At 45.9% G+C, this 16,517-nt stretch overlaps 1 protein-coding gene across 1 annotated transcript; it reads right to left on the bottom strand.

Moving 5' to 3' along the window:
• Positions 1–6,614: 6,614 nt before the first annotated feature.
• FTSJ1 (FtsJ RNA 2'-O-methyltransferase 1) lies at positions 6,615–15,118 on the bottom strand. Its single transcript, XM_054695748.1, is given in 14 exon segments — positions 6,615–7,181; positions 8,709–8,750; positions 8,959–9,156; positions 9,244–9,347; positions 10,021–10,045; positions 10,047–10,105; positions 10,209–10,311; positions 10,396–10,449; positions 10,535–10,587; positions 12,063–12,141; positions 12,506–12,596; positions 12,699–12,768; positions 13,062–13,220; positions 14,690–15,118. Coding segments are annotated over 12 exon segments (990 nt in total). The 5' UTR covers positions 13,183–13,220; positions 14,690–15,118; the 3' UTR covers positions 6,615–7,181; positions 8,709–8,717.
• Between the last annotated feature and the right edge of the window lie 1,399 nt (positions 15,119–16,517).

Raw genomic sequence — 16,517 nt, forward strand, 5'->3', positions numbered from 1 at the left:
CAACAATATTCTTCAAAGAAATTGAACCAAAACGTTGAAACTTACATGGAACCATAAAAGGCCTCAAATAGCAAAAGTAATCTTGGGAAAAAGAGGGGAGAAATGAAAGCATTATGATGCCTGACTTCAAATTATACTACAAAGCAACAGTATTAAAAACAATATGGTATTGGCACAAAAATAAGAATGTGGACTAATGTAACAGAATTTAAAGACCAGAAATAAACCCATGTACATATCAATATACCTAACCTGTGATAAAACAGTCATGCGCATACAATGGGGAAAGGATAGTTTCTTTAACAAATGGTTCTGGGAAAACTGGAAGCCCACACATAAGAGAAAGACATTGGATCACTTTCTCTAACTCCATACACAAAAATAAATCCCAAGTAGATTGAAGATTTAATTGTAACATCTGCAATAAAACATATAGAAGAAAATATATTCCATGACATACTGATAAAGATGTTGAAAAGCTTTTACACAATGAAAAAAATATATAAGAAGATTAAAAAGACATTCTACTGAATGGGAGAAAATATTCACACTATAAAATTGACAAGGGGTTAATATCCAAAATATATAAAAAACAAATACAATTCAACAATAAACACCAACTCAATTAATAAATGAGCAGCAGATATGAACAGACAATTCACCAAAGAGGACATCCAAGAGGCAAACACACATGAAAAAAATGTTTATCATTGCCTCAAGGGAAATGCAGGTTAAAACCACGAGATACCATCACACATCTATGAGCACATCACATATTAAAAAGACCCCAACCAAGAAGTACTGGAAAGGATGGGGAGAAATATGAACCTCATTTCTTACACACTTGGTGGGAATGTAATCCTATGCAGGCATTATGGAAAGCGATCTGGATTTATCTTAGAAAACTAAAAATGGTGATGATAACATGTATCTGAAGAGGTGTGATCCTATGACTGTGAATTACATACAGCATTATAAACCAATCTTACCTAACAAACAAACAAAAACCCCAAAAAACAACTAAGAATGGAAATACCATATGACCCAGCAATCCCGCTCTTGGGCAAAGAACATGAAACCATCAATGTCAAAAACTACATGCTCTAGAATGCTTATTGCAGCACTATTTACAATAGCTAAGACATGGAAGAGCCTAAATACCCATCAATAGACTACTGGATGGAGAAGGTGTTTTATATCCACACGATGGAACACTATTCAGCCACAGGGAAAGATGAAATGTAGTCATTACAGCAAAATGGAGCACATTCTAGGGAATTATGTGTAGTAAAGCAAGTCAGAATGACAAATACCAGATATTTTCATAACAGACAATTTGACAAAGTAAAATACTTAAAAAAAGTAATAAAAGCAGTGAGGGCTCCATGGTTAAGAGGGAGTGGGGAGGGAGAAAGGGCATTAAGGGATCATGGGTGGGGAGGGGGGCACCCATCTGCATGTGCCTTGTGCTTTCCCTAGGGTCCGGCTGACTTGAGTAGATATACACTACTAAGGAAATTTAGCATATTATTAGGAAGTGAAAGTGCTATGATAAACAAAATGGGAATGGGTTGCTATTTTGGATAGTCAGAGAAGACTTCCTGAGGAGATAACCTTTAAGCAGAGAAAAGAAAAGGGGGAAGGAGAAGCCATGTAACCATGAACTATATACACATCTTGGGAAGAGTGTCCAAGCAGAAGGAGGAACGGTGAGGGCAGAGGCCCTGAGGTGGAATAATGCCTGGAGTGTTTGGAGAGAATACACCAGTGGAGAAGCCTGGAGAGATTGGCAGGGCAGGAATTATACCCATGAGCCAAAGCGGGAAACTGTGGCCCAGAGGAAAGCAGGGCTGCTGAGGGCCCACAATGAGATCAATCTGACTCAATCCCCATGGCTTTTCCCTACCCTGTGCTGTGTTTCTGGGGGAATAGGAGGACTAGAAGACCACCGTATGCCCCAGAGAGAATATGCAACATCCTTGGGGAAGCCTGGCAAGTGGCGATGGTGCTGGCCTCTGGGGTCCCTGCCTCTGAACAATCAGCCTGATGCAGGGACTTCAGTCTGTCCTACTAACAGCCAGAACATGTTATAACCCAAGCCAGGCCATGACCTACGTCTGCTCAGAACGCCGGTGTGGCTCCATCTCTCTTAGAGAAAAAGCTTAAGTTGCCACTGTGTCCTGTGAGGCCCTATAGGTATAGGACCAGGTACCTGTCAGCTCTCTGACCTTACCTCCTGCTACTGGTCCCCTTGCTCACTCGTCTCCCATCACACCAGACTTCTAACTTGTCCTTAAATGTGCCACTCAGATGGGCGTAGAAACTGCTGTGGTGGGCCTCCCTGGTGGCACAAGGGGTTAAGCACTGCACTATGAAGCAATCTGCAGCCTCTGCAGCATGAGTTCGATCCCTGGCCGGCCAGGGAGAAACCCACATGGTGAGGCAGACCTCTCCCGTCTCACCCACTGCTCTCCTCAGCAGTCAATCTGCCTGTTCTGTTTCCCACTCTCTCTCTGGTGGATCCTCTCACCCCCCGCATCTCTGGCCTGTGCCCCAGCTCTTGTATGTATAAATAAATCTTTAAAAAAAAAAGTGCTGTGATGACACAAACTAAGCCATAGCCACATCTGGACTCATACTATGGGTAGATGCTCCTGGGGTCACACTGGCTGGACAGGGTGTTTCTGTGGTCAAATCTATGAAACCCACCTGGGATCAGAGACAAAAGAAAGGACACGTTTGTGGTCACACAAACTGGAGTGTTGGACAACTTTGCTTACACTGCTGCGGATGTGGACATCCCCAGCACTACCACACTTGTCAAATACTCCTGGGGTCACTCAGAATGGGGTGTTCCCATGGTCATACTGCCTTGGTTGAGAAGACTCCTGGGTTAACATGCTGTGGGGAGGCAAACCCAGGGCTAGAGTTGGTATGGACACTCATAGGGTCACTACCAGGTAGAGGAACACCGAGTGTCACAGACTGGGATGTGGGTGGTCCTGCCACCAGACTGGAGTGTGGATAAAGCAACTTGAGCTGCGAAAGATGGGGGAGTAAGCAGCAGAAGACAGTTATGACCATGTGACTAGTGAGTTTGCCAGCTTTGGCTGCTAAATTGTGTAATTAAGATTGTAGTTAGGCAGATTTTTCTGACATTTCTTCAAGAGTTTTTTTTTTAAAAGATTTATTTATTTTTTTTATTTTTAAATAATAAATTTTATTTTTATATTCCCCATACAATTGCAACCCCCCCATTCTGACCCCAATCCCTCCCCTCCCGCCCCCCACCCCCCAAAAAGTGTCTCTGGTTCATAGTTTTTTGTTGATTTTGATTTTCACTTTCTTATAGTTATTCATTTTCCTGGTCCCTTATTTAAGTTTCTAGATTCCTGCTATGAGTGAGACCATCCGGTATTTTTCTTTTTCTTTTTGGCTTATTTCGCTGAGCATGATCCCTTCCAGTGCCATCCATGTTGCTGCAAATTGCATGTGTTTATCTTTTTTGAATGCTGAGTAATATTCCATGGTGTATATGGACCACATCTTCTTGATGCAGTCATCTATTTTTGGGCATTTGGGCTGTTTCCAAAGCTTAGCTATTGTAAACAGTGCTGTTATAAACATAGGGGTGCAGGTGCTCTTTGGAATGGATGTTTCTGTGTCCTTTGGGTAAATACCTAGGAGTGGAATTGCTGGATCATATGGAAGCTCTATGTTTAGTAGGTCCAGAAATCTCCACACAGCTCTCCATAGTGGTTGGACCAGTTTGCACTCCCACCAACAGTGCAGAAGAGTTCCTTTTTCTCCACATCCTCGCCAACATTTGTTGTTGCTAGTTTTTTTAATATGTGCCATTCTCACTGGTGTAAGATGGTATCTCATGGTAGTTTTGATTTGCATTTCCCTGATTACAAGTGATGTTGAACATTTTTTCATATGCCTGTTGGCCATTTGCATTTCCTCTTCAGAGAAGTTTCTTTTTAGCTCTTCTGCCCATTTTTTGACTGGATTATTTTCTTTGTCGTTGTTGAGTCTCATCAGCTCTTTGCAGATTTTTGTGATCAGTGCAAAAATGTTCTCCCAGTTGGTGGGGTTTCTCTTTGTTTTGGTTATTGTCTCTTTTGCTGTGCAGAAGCTCTTTAATCTGATGTAGTCCCAGCTGTTTATCTTTGCCTTCACTATCACTGCTTTGTGTGATGTGTCTGTAAAGATGTCTTTGAGGTGCATGTCATGTAGTGTTTCGCCTATATTTCCTTCTATGTATTTTACGGTTTCAGGTCTTATGTCTAGTTCCTTAATCCATTTTGAGTTGATTTTTGTGTATGGTGTGAGGTAGTGGTCAAGCTTCATTCTTTTGCATGTAGCGACCCAGTTTTCCCAGCACCATTTATTGAACAAACTTTCTTTGCTCCAATGCATAGTCTTTGCTCCTTTGTCAAAGATTAGTTGACCATAAATAAAGATTTATTTATTTATTTTATACAAGATCTGGGGTACAGGCCAGAAGCTCGGGAGGGTGAGAGGATTCACCAGAGCTAGAGCGGGGAACAGAACAAGGCAGACTGACGAAATACACTGCTGAGGGGAGCAGCGAGTGAGACAGAAGAGGTCTGCCGTGCCATGTGGGACCCTCGCTGGCCGGCCGGGATCGAACCCGCGCTGCAGAGGCTGCGGACCGGTTCACAGCGCGGCGCTCAACCGCCCGCGCCACCAGGGGAGGCCTTCTTTAAGAGTTCTTAACATGAGGCCTCCCTGGTGGCACAGGGGTTAAAGTCTCAGCGCGCAGGGCCTCCCCGGTGGCGCAGTGGTTGAGCGCTGGGCTGTGAAGCTGCCCGCAGCCTCTGCAGCGCCAGTTCGATCCTGGCCACCAGCGAGGGTCCCACATGGCGCGACAGACCTCTCCTGCTGCGCCTGCTGCTCCCCTCAGCAGTGTATTTCGTCAGTCTGCCTTGTTCTGCTCCCTGCTCTGGCTCTGGTGAATTTTCTCACCCTCCCGAGCTTCTGACTGTGCCCAGTGCTTGTATAAATAAATAAATAAATAATTAAAAAAAAATTCTCAGCGCTATCAAGCTATTGCCAGCCCCCACGGCATGAGTTCAATTCCAGGCCAGGGAGCTGCCCAACATGGCACAGCAGACCTTTCCTGTCTTGCCCACTGCACCCATCAGCAGTGTATTTCAGTAGACCTGCCTGCTCCCCACTCTGTCTCCAGTGAATCCTTTCACACACACAGCTTCCTGTCCCTCTGGCCTACACCCAGATTCTTGTATGCATAAATAAATAAAATCTTTTTAAAAAAAAAGTATGTGCATGTGCAGATCCTGAAACACAAAGGATTACTATGGAAACAACTGAACACTATGGAGGTTCCTCAAAAAGTAATCAGAACTACCATATGATGTGGCAATCTGAGTATTTATCCAAAAGAAATTGAATCACTATCTTGAAGAGAGACCTGCAATCCTATGTTCACTGCAGTGTTATTCACAGTAGCTAAGATATGGAAACCACATTGGTGTCTGAATGAATGGATAAAGAAAACACGGTATGGGGGCCTCCCCGGTGGCGGAGCAGTTGAGAGCTGGGTTGTGAAGCTGCCCGCAGCCTCTGCAGCGTTGGTTTGATCCCCGGCCGCCCCAGGTGAGGATCCCATATGGCGCGCAGACCTCTCCTGTCGCCCGCTGCTCCCCTCAGCAGTGTGCTTCGGTCCTTCTGCCTGCTCTGCTCCCTGCTCTGGCTCTGGTGAATTCTCTCACCCTCCCGCACTTCTGACTGTACCCAGTACTTGTATAAATAAATAAATAAATCTTTAAAAAAAAAAAAAAAAACACGGTATGCAGTCACGCATTGCTTAATGATGGGGATACATTCTAAGGAATGTATTGTCAGGTGCTTTTGATGTTGTGCAAACTTCAGAGTTTTATAAACCTAGATGGCATAGCCTACCGCACACCAAGTCTGTCTCTAGGGACCACACCCCTACATGCAGTCTGTCGTTGACGAAGCATCGTTAAGTGACCCATGACTGTATAGACACAATGGAGTATTATTAAGCGTAGGAAGTCCTGTCACTTGTGACAAAAGATGGACCTTGAGGACATTATGCTAAGAGAAATAAGTCAAATACTGTATGATCTCACTAGTATGTGGACTCTAAAAAACTGATCTCAGAGAAACAGGAAACAGATTGGTGGCTGCCAAAGGAGGGGGTTGGAGGGTGGGCAAAATGGATGAAGGGGGGGTCAAAAGCTACACACTTCCAGTTGTAAGTAAGTTCTGGGGATGTGACAGACATCATGTGACTATGGTGATCAGTTCTGTATTGTGCATGTGAAAGTTGCTCAAAGAGCACATCTTCAAAGTTCCTATCATAAGAAATAAAAAGTTTCATAACTAACACCAGGTGATGGATGTTAACGAAACCTATTGTGGTGATTATTTTGCAGTATGTACCAGCAAAACACTGAATCCAATACTGTATTGGATAAAATACTGTATCCAACATACTGTATCCAATCAGTATGTTGTACACTTTAAGCTTATACAATTGTATCCTAATAAGGTTGGAGAAATAAGACTATATGTATTAAAATAAAACAATACTGGGATGCAATAATATACTTTTTAATTAGTTGATCAAATTATAAGATCTCCTATGACTCAAAATAGTGATGAATGTGAACAATATCTCAAGATGCCTGCAAAAACTGTAATCTAACATAAAAAGTAACTGTGACTTGTACTGGTGGGAAGGTCACAGGCATTGCTTTCACTACTGTGATTTGCTGCCAGCATTCATATTTGGAAGTAAAGCTAATTTCAGTTATATTAGTGAAAATAAAGATGTAATATTTTCCTCCATCAAGTTCATGGATACCCTGACTTTTATCCAGGTTAAAAACCCCTGCTTTTGGGGTAAATTCTGTACAAAATCAGGACACCCCTGGAAAGGTTTGCAGAAGAGGCAAGGAAGGCATCACTCAAGAATTCTCTCTGCTGTGCAGACATTCATTCGGTAAGGTTTCTTTCCTTGCTGTTTCTGTGGTGGTTGCAGGTTCCCGCACAGGGCTTGTATGTTCAGGACCCATTGATGAGATATTTGGAAACAACTTCATCAACGCAAGTTCTGGTTTTCCTGAAAGTAAACAGCTTCTGAGTTGTATCAGTTTGTCGGTTAGCTGGAGGTTAAAAAAAAAATAAAAAAAAACTTTCTCACATTCACTCAGCTACTAACATCTTTGTGAAGTTTCCCTAATTTTATCGTGAACCATAACATATAGAAAAATGCATAAAACACATGTACATTGAGTTTAATGAGTAACAAGAAGGCGCTGCTTTGTATGACTGCAGGACGTCCATTCTCACTGCTGTGCAGTTCTTTGCTGCACGAATGGATTACGATTTAATGGCCTATCTACAGTGGATGGATGTTTGGATTGTTTCGAGTCTGGGAGTACTATAAAAGGTACGGGCTAGAATGTTCTAGTTTTTTAGAAGGGGAATAGGCATACATGAAACTTTAATAGATAATGCCCAACAATTTTCCACAGGGGCCACACTATTTCATGCTGCCATAAAACGGGGGTTCTCATAGCTGCATATCCTCCCCAATACTTAGTAAGAGCTTGCATTTTCCTGATGGGCAGCTCTTCATGTGCTCATTGGTGAGTCTCATATTTTCTCTTCCTTTTTGATTTATAGCTTTTTAAAATCAAGATTACTGTGTATAGGGATTATAAATATCTTTGTCTGCTGTAATTCACCATTTCACTTTTTAAGGTGTCTTTTTTTTATTTTCTAAATGGAAGACCTGTCAGAAAAGGTCCTCCTGCCAATGAGGAGCCCTCCCTCCAGTCCTGACAGGTTTTAGTTTGCTCTGCTACAGGCAAACCAGACCCTCTCTGCGTCCTCACACACCAGGTGCAGTTCCACCTCAGGGCCTTTGCACTTGCTATTTCCTCTCCCTGAAATGCTCTACCCTTAGATAAACACATGGATTCCCTCACCTCCTTCAGGTCTCTGCTCAGACATTACCTCAATGAGGCCCTCCATGACAACCATTTTACAAACCACAAACCACCATTCCCAGAATTCATGATTCTCTTTACCTCTGCTTTATTTTTATTTCTTTTTCAGTTTTAAAATTATGTTTCCTGAGGTCACATTGATTGACAACATTATATACCAGGGGTATGGGTTCACCCCTCTGCAAATGTATGCTCTTGCTGCTTTATTTTTCATCTTTCCTATCCTCTACTACTTTTCTATATATTACATGTAAAACATTGTGTGGAAATAGACATACATATTATAATGTAAGCTATATAAATAAAGTGAAATACATGTATACACAGTATGTATGTGTGGAAATTCCTGGATTCACACTCTATTATTGTTTATTACTTGTTTCCCAAACAAGCAACTCTATGGACGCTGGGATATTTGTCTGTTTTATTCCCTGATCTAGCTTCAAACCTAGAACAATGCCCAGCATATGTGCTCAATGGTTGTTTACTAAATGCCTCAATAAGTAAACTGTAAAATACTTAAAGCAGTTCTTAGCATACAACATCAGAATCCTATGTAGTAAGGTTTGTTGATTGAATCTTATCAGTTAACATAAAAATTCCAAAGGTGAAATTTTACAGCGATTTTTCTTAAGGGTGCCCATTACTCAAAATTCTTAGATAAAAAGGCAAATTTACCGTAATATATTAAGGTGAACAATTCATTTCATGGTCTTCCACCTACTTGAGAAAAAGAAAAGAGTCTCAGACACATGGCTAAACCTCTCTCTCCATTCATCACACTTGGTTTTACCCATTGGTTTTTACAGCTATTTTGAGGCCGGGAGCATTTTGGCCCCAGAAACCTAGTGATTTGGGGGAAGAGGCACACTGGGAGGGGGTTAGTGTGATTCAGAGAAAAGGCAGCGAGGCTACTGGGTTTCCAGACCTCAGAGGTCAGCAGGGTATGGCGTGGTGGGGAGGTCAGAGACTGGGTCACTGTGTCCACTGTGCTGATGGGGCAGTCCTGAGGGCGGATCTCCTTAGCCAGTCGCCCCTTCTTCTTCAACGTGCAGGCTTCCTGGTATGGTGGGGAGATGGGGGGCTGCGTGGGTGGAGTGTACTTGTACTCTGAGCCGTCCTCCAGCTGCAGAGACACACGAGGGGAAGATGGTGAGGACCTGAGAACCTAGGACAGTGCCATCCCACCCCCCACTGTTGGCCAGGTACTCACGTCCAGTGGGTAACTGCGGTCTGAATCATAGGAGCTCAGGTCCCCACAGGTGACAAATGGCACAATGATGCGAGTAGGACCATCTAATTGGTTGAAATCTGGATCTGACAAGCAGGGAGAAATAAGACAGGACAGGGCCAGCATGCCCGGAACCAGTCAGGAGGCTGCAGCATGGGTGGCAAGGCCTTGCTGGGTGTCCACCAGCCACTCTCACTATTCCACAGGAAATCTTTCACTTGGCTTCAATCGCTTCCTCAGGGAGATCCTCCATGATCACCCCTTTGAAAACACTGTTCCCCACACACTTTTTTCACACTGCCCTTACATCCACCGGCCTTTCTATCATTTGCTGCCTGGCCCTTGTCTCACTCAAGTGTGCTCACAGTAAGAGCCAGCTCTTTGCCTTTTTTCACTAGGGGCCAGACTGAAGACCCTCACTGGGCAAAATTCCCAAACAGGTTTCCACCAGGGGGCACAAGAGAGCCCACCTAGGCTAGAACTCATTCAGGCAGGTAGTCTTCACTGGGCAAAATCCTCCTGAGACAGAATTCTCACCAGGTCCAAGAATTACCACTAAGGGACTGAGCTGAAGATTCTCCTGGGACGAAAGATCCATAAGGGGGTATAATTTCCATCAGAGGGCAGGACTGAGGATCTTCTTGAAACTGAGTTCCCATAAGGGGCAGAGTGTCCACCAGGGATAGGGGCTGCAAACCCTCCTGAGACAAAGTCCAGAAGTGGGTAAAGTCTTCCCAGGAATAGGGCCCAGACTCTCACCGTAAGAATGGTCTAGGAGGGGTTTTAGTCAGGTCCGGCAGGAAGCCCGCAGGGGGGTCATAACCCTGACACACAGCAAAGGCCTCTGTGGGTAGAACACACAGTGAGGGGAGACTGCCGCTTCTGCCACAGGTAGGACAGGGCTCTAAGAACTGCATTTGCTCATGTGGCCCCTCCACTCCGCTCACCTATACTAGAGTTCCGGCTGCTTCTGGGCTTGGCACAGAGCACGCTGGAGAAGAAGACACGGAGTTGGCTGTAGATCAGTGTCACATCCCGACCTCGGAAGATCTGCAGGGTGGCCGGACAGATGGAGGTGTGAGGGCAGTCTGTGAGACCCCTCTCTAACCCTCCACCAGGCTTCCTAAGGCTTACCTTGGCCACAAAGCAGCCCCCTGGCTTCAAGACATGTGTAGCAATGTTCAGAGCCTGTGGGCAGGACAGATGGCTAAGACTGAGGTGGAGACAGCCAGGAGGGGGCCAAACTGAAGCAGGGGCAGCCAGGTTTACTCACAGCTAGGAGGAGCTGGGCCTGCATATACTCATCAACATCATGGAGGCCAGTTACTGCAGCAAGAGAACAGCATTAGTGGGGGTGCATCTGTTCTAGCTCTCTTCTTGTCCCAGAGAGGTCAGAAGACTAAGACCATGTCCCAGGCTGCTAAGGTTACTCATATAAATTAACATCTGCCAAAAGGATGCATATTCTGTGCTCCCAACCCTCAGGAATTCAATTTAATTCTCAAAACAACTGTATATATGTATAGGAACTCATTTCAATTCTCAAACATGTCAGAAGCATCATTTCCACTTCCAGCCTAGACTGCTCCTCCAACTCTATTCAAAATCTTAGACTCCACGTGTCTCAAATCAAACTCCTGACCTTCCTGTTTGGAGGAACAGGTTTGGACCTGTTCCTCCCACCATCTTCTCCAGGTCACCTGATCCATCCAGGTCTCAGGCCAAAAATCTTTGATGTTACCTTTGATGTTCATCCCCCACCCCAGCTCATTTTCTACTTACACCCACACTCAAGCTGTTAGCAAATTCCGTCTGTTCCATTTGCAAAAGAGTGCCTGACTTAGCCTCTTCTCAGGTCCCCGCGGCCACGTGCCTGGACTACGGCAGAGTTCTCCTTCCCGGCCCCGTTCCCCTTGCAAGCCCCCCACTGCTCACAGCAGCCAGAGGGATCTTGTCACAATCTGAGTCCGGCCAGGCCCTCTTCTGCTCACAACTTCCTCAGGGTTTTTCTCCTTGGAAAAAGCCCAAGTCCTCACTGGATCACACAGGATCTACACCCCTGCCCCCTGCCCTGGTCAGCTCGCAGGACTCACCTACCATTCCCCGACTTACTCTGCTCTGAACACACACTCATCTCCCTGGTGGTCCTCACACATGCCAAGCACCCTCCGACCTCAAGGCCTCTGCCGGAGCCAGTCTTTTTGCCTGGATTATCCTTCCTCCAGACATGCCCCTGCCCTACTTCCTCACCTCCTTTAGATCCTTGCTCTAAAGTCAGTGAGCCCCAGCCCATTCACTTTAAAATTCCACCAAGTATTCTCCTTGCCCTCCCCTTTCCATGGACTTCCTCAAGGTACCTATCACCTTTTGGCATTCTAGAGAGTTCTTTTCTATCTGCTCCCATGTTCCACGAGGTCAGAGATTAGTGGAATTTTAGTCATAAATGTTTTCCCAGCATGTAACAGTGCCTGACGCACAATAGTTGCTTGGTAAAGGTGCACTGAACTGATGTGACTGACTGAAAAAACAAACACAGTAAGATGGAATTGGACAAATGCAGCGAGAAGAGAGCTGAGAAGAGGGAAGGGTGGACAAATGCACAAAAAATAGTACAGTGTGGGGAGGAAAAGACAGAGGCAGAGAACAAGCAGTAGAGGTGGGGAGAAGTTGCCAGATGTGGGGGAACAGTAACGCTAGAGGGGAGAGGCAGGGAGGAGTTAAGTGGTGAAAGAAGTGGTGGGAGATGCAGAGAGGGATACACACAAAGCTCCCCACCTGGCTTCCCAATCCCTGCTATTTACCATCAGGAGCCCCGTCACACACCACTAGGTCCGCGGGGCAGCCCTCAAAGTGCTGAATGATCTCCTTGGCCGTGGAGAGCTGTGGAAGAGAGGGAGGAGGAGTGGCCCAAGCCCTGCCTCTCTAGTTCCTATAATGCTACCTGCCCGGGACCTGGTCTGCGCCCCCAGGTCAGTGAAATTCTCAGGCTTTATCTATCTGCGACCGGGCTCCTCTGCCACCCAACCCACCATTTTTTTGCTGGCTCTCTGTGATGACAACCTGCTGGTACATCGCCACTATCACACTGCCTTTTGGGCTCTCTCAGTTACTGCCTCTATTTCTGTCCATGTGTCTTCTCAGCTTATTTCTGTCTTTCTCTCTACTTTTTGTAGCCTTCAGGTGTGTGTGTGTGGGGGGATTCTTTGCCCAGGATACACTCCAACACCTCCAGTCATGCACTCACCTGAGTAATGTCCCCCTGGATCTGTAACACACCTGGTAGCGGAGCCATAGCCTGAAGGTCCACAGCCACCACGTGGCCAGACCCCTGACCCCTGTAGATAACATAGCCCATGTCAGCCCAGTGTCTACTCTTGGCCTACCCTCCACCTACACTGCCCTCCCAGAACCCTCCTCATCCGGGTCACCACACTCACCCAATTTTCTGGCTCAGCACCTGGCTCCAGCTACCGGGGGCTGCACACAGGTCGACTGCCCGTGAAACTCCTGAGCATACACAGGAAGGTGTAGTGGTCAGTTGGATCCACTTCATCAACCCAGGGACCCTGTATAACTCACCCCTCTCTCCTGGTGAACACCTACCATCTTTCCACTGCCCAGGTGCCCCAATTCCTCTTGAGTATATGCCCATCTTCCTGCCTGGCCCCTGTCCCACAGACCCTCCAAGTCAGCCCAACTACCGCAGGGAGCTCTGCGGACCTAGCCCACTAGTCTATTCCTTTGCTTGCCCCACCCCTTTCCCCCACAGTGACTCCCCACCATCCCCACCAGGTGGGGACCTTTGAAGAGTTGGAATTCCTCGTCGAGCTGTAGCAGCTTGAAGGCACTACGGGCACGCCAGCCATTCTCCTTGGCCAGGCGGTAGTAGACATCCCGCTTGTCCTTCGATGTCCGTCCCATCTCACACACAGTTTGCTCAGGGATCTGCCAACAGTAAGCTGACGTCGCTCTGTGTCAGTAACTGGGTGAGGGGCCACCAGCCTCTTCAGGGTAGTGACAACCACACAAGCTGGACCGGGCTCATCTGACCCACATGACAGCACACTCAGCAGACAGGAAGACTGAAGTCTAGTCACTGGGCCACAGAGCCTGAAGGGTCCCATCACCGAGCTCTCAGGCTCCATCACTCACCCTCCAGGTTCCCCCCAGACTCCCCCACGACCCAGTCCACAAATCCCATCTCTAACTCCAAGATACTCCCAAGGATCCCAACAACCCTATGCTCATCTCCTAAATGACCTGTTACTGACCCCATTATCTCCCATCGCTGTCACCCTCATTCCACATATAAGACCCAGCTACTCTCACTATTAACCCTTCTCTGCCCATCTCATCCCCATGAACATCTGTCTCCCCACCTGTCCTCATTGCCTCCAGACTCATATAACCCTATTAGCCCCCCATTAATCCCTTTCATTCACCTCCATTATCCTAATACTACCTCACTGCATTCCCCAACTACTTAATCTCTCCCCACCCATTCCCCACTAATTCTAGAAATGGTTTGCTCCCCAGTAATTCCTTTATTACTACATTCTTATCAATCCTCATTAATGCCTGGAGGATATGGCCTATTTACCCATTAAGCTCTCAATTAGTATGATTTCTCAACCTTCATTAACTCAGTCCTCCCAATGATCCTGTACAGATCACAACATTAACCAGTCCCCTGTAACCTCTCATTACAAGTTAATCTCTGATGATCACATATCTGTTCCCCATTCTCCCTTCACTGCCCACCTTGTTCCCCCAATAGTCACTCAATGAGCCCATCCCAACAGCTTATTATTACCCTGTCTTTGCTTGCTGTTCCCATTAATTTCTTAATGACTGTGCTATGATCGATCACCCACTAAAAAACCCTTTGACTACAACGCCCCTTCACCCTCTCGTTATTTCTTCTTTGATCACTGCCCCCATTAGTTCCTTGATCATGACCGTTACCGGCCTCTACAACTCTCTCCATAGCCTTAGCTTTTTGATTATTAACTATGTCCCACTACTCTTCATTAACGGGTTAATTATTATACCTCCATTAATCGCTCAGAGATCACACCCCCTTGTACTTCTCACCGTCTTCTAGCTGCCCTCTCGACCATCCTCTCATTAATCGGTGAACACACCCCCACCGGCCCCCACGAACATGTTCACTACAACGCTCCCATTAGCTCCCACTGCTTGCCGGATAACATCCCTACCAGACCTCCACGATTCTAATGGAGACCACCAACCCCCCTATTAATAGCCTTCTGGCCACCTCCCTGCCCCTCATTATTTCCTCAAAACCGTGACCCCACTGGGACCACTGCATCCCCATGAAGGCGGCTCTGCCAATATCTGGTCTCCCTTACATCCGCCACCCCCACCGAGGCGCACCCTTCATTGTGGTCCCCTTCTACAGACAAACCTTGGGTCTGGAGTTTACCGGGCGCAGGCTGTCCGGACCACGCAGCTGCCGCACAGAGGGCGGACTTCTTTCCTAGCCGGCGGGACAGCGCAGGCGTGCCTCAGTCTTCTCGGACAGGACCCTCTTCCTCCGCGCCCGGGGCCTACCTTAGCTTTCCGAGTGGAGATAAGTCGGATAAAGGAGGCCAGTCCCCGAGCAGCCCGAGCCTCGGCGACAGAGCAAACCGGTGAGAAACCCGAGGGCTTCAGTTTGTGTTCTTAGTTGAACCAAATGACTGTCGCGCATGCCTAAGGGCCACCACAGTGTGGCAAGCTTGTCATCGCGGAACGCTGAGGTTCCGGCGGGGTTCCGACCAGACCTGAACGTACAACGTGTGTCCCGTCATCTTGCGTCGACGTAGCTGGCCTTGTGAACTACCACTCCCGGCATGCAACGAGCACGACAAAAGCGGCTGAACTCGCGCATTGCGTCGCTGAAACCTCGCGAGGCACAAGAACGGATTCGGTTCCTTTGTTCCGAGGCTCAAGTCTATTACTCTCCGCCCCTCCTCAATAGCGGTGATTGTTGAGCCTATGGACTACATTTCCCAAAATGCAACGAGCACCACAGCGCCCATTCGTTTTACACGCGCGCCGAAGGAAAGTTATAGCTGGGATCGTTAGCGTGAGAATAAGCAACGTGCATTAAGTGCACGAGCGCGCTAAAGCGTCTCGGCTGCAATTTCGAATCCACTTCCGCTCGTTAGTATTGCTACCTGAGTTTTACCATCTCTGAACTTGGGTTTCTCCATCTGTAAAATGGGGATAATAAGTAGTACAGAGTTCACAGTTGTGGGAGGTTTAAATAGGTGTCGCTCGGCACACCTGCTGGCCTTCTGTAATTATGTGTTCTCTAGATATGTTTAACTCCGACCCACAAAAGAGGACTATACAACGCGGGTCGTCATACGAGCAAATATAATTATGGAAATAATTATTTTACCATGTGTCAGGCATTGTTCTTAGGGCTCGCTCAGAAGTGTGCTGGTATATGCTAATAACAGGCTCATGGGGGACGGAGGAGAGAAGGAGGAAGCTCGATTTCTAACATTTGCTATTTCCTTGTTTTACATACTATCTTGTGAGACTTTTACATTATCAACGTGTAGTCATGGAGGACACAGGTCAGAAGAGATGCAGTAGTTTCTACCATAGAGTTAAAACGGGGGAATGACCTCAAGTGTATAGAGGATAGTGAAAAGTAGTAAAATAATTAGGAGGTGTTTTAGTTTTAGGTTTATGAGTTTGAGTGTCACCTTTTAAAAATCCAATTATAAAACAAGAAACTTTATAAACCTGTGCAAGTAAACTCCAGTGCATGGCTGAAGCCTTTCCTTTAACTCATTTAAATCCTTATAAGGGCCAGACGAGGTGGTTACTGTAATTATCCCCAGTTTACAGAAGAGGAAATGGAGGCAAGAGGAGATATATATTGGAGATATATATTATTATATTAGGCATATAATGTATGTCGTTTAATGTGCATGCAATTATATAGAAATATATATTGATCTATTTACTAGTATGTAAATTATATTAGTAGATACAATAAATATAAACACGCTATTTTATATATATATATGGGAATACATATGCATTTTGTATAGTGTATAAAACGAGTCATCTTAATATGTATGCTGCTATAAATATGTATTTGTAAAATCTATTTACTAAAGTAACTGTAGTAAGTATAAATATATGTTAAATATAGAAATATATAATGTTATGTCAGGTGGTGATAAAAGTTATGAAGAATAATAAAGTAGGCATTTTGCACAGCATGATCAGGG

This window comes from Talpa occidentalis, unplaced genomic scaffold (assembly GCF_014898055.3).
Source record: "Talpa occidentalis isolate TD23 unplaced genomic scaffold, MPIMG_talOcc4v2.1 talOcc4.15, whole genome shotgun sequence".
NCBI lineage: Eukaryota > Metazoa > Chordata > Mammalia > Eulipotyphla > Talpidae > Talpa > Talpa occidentalis.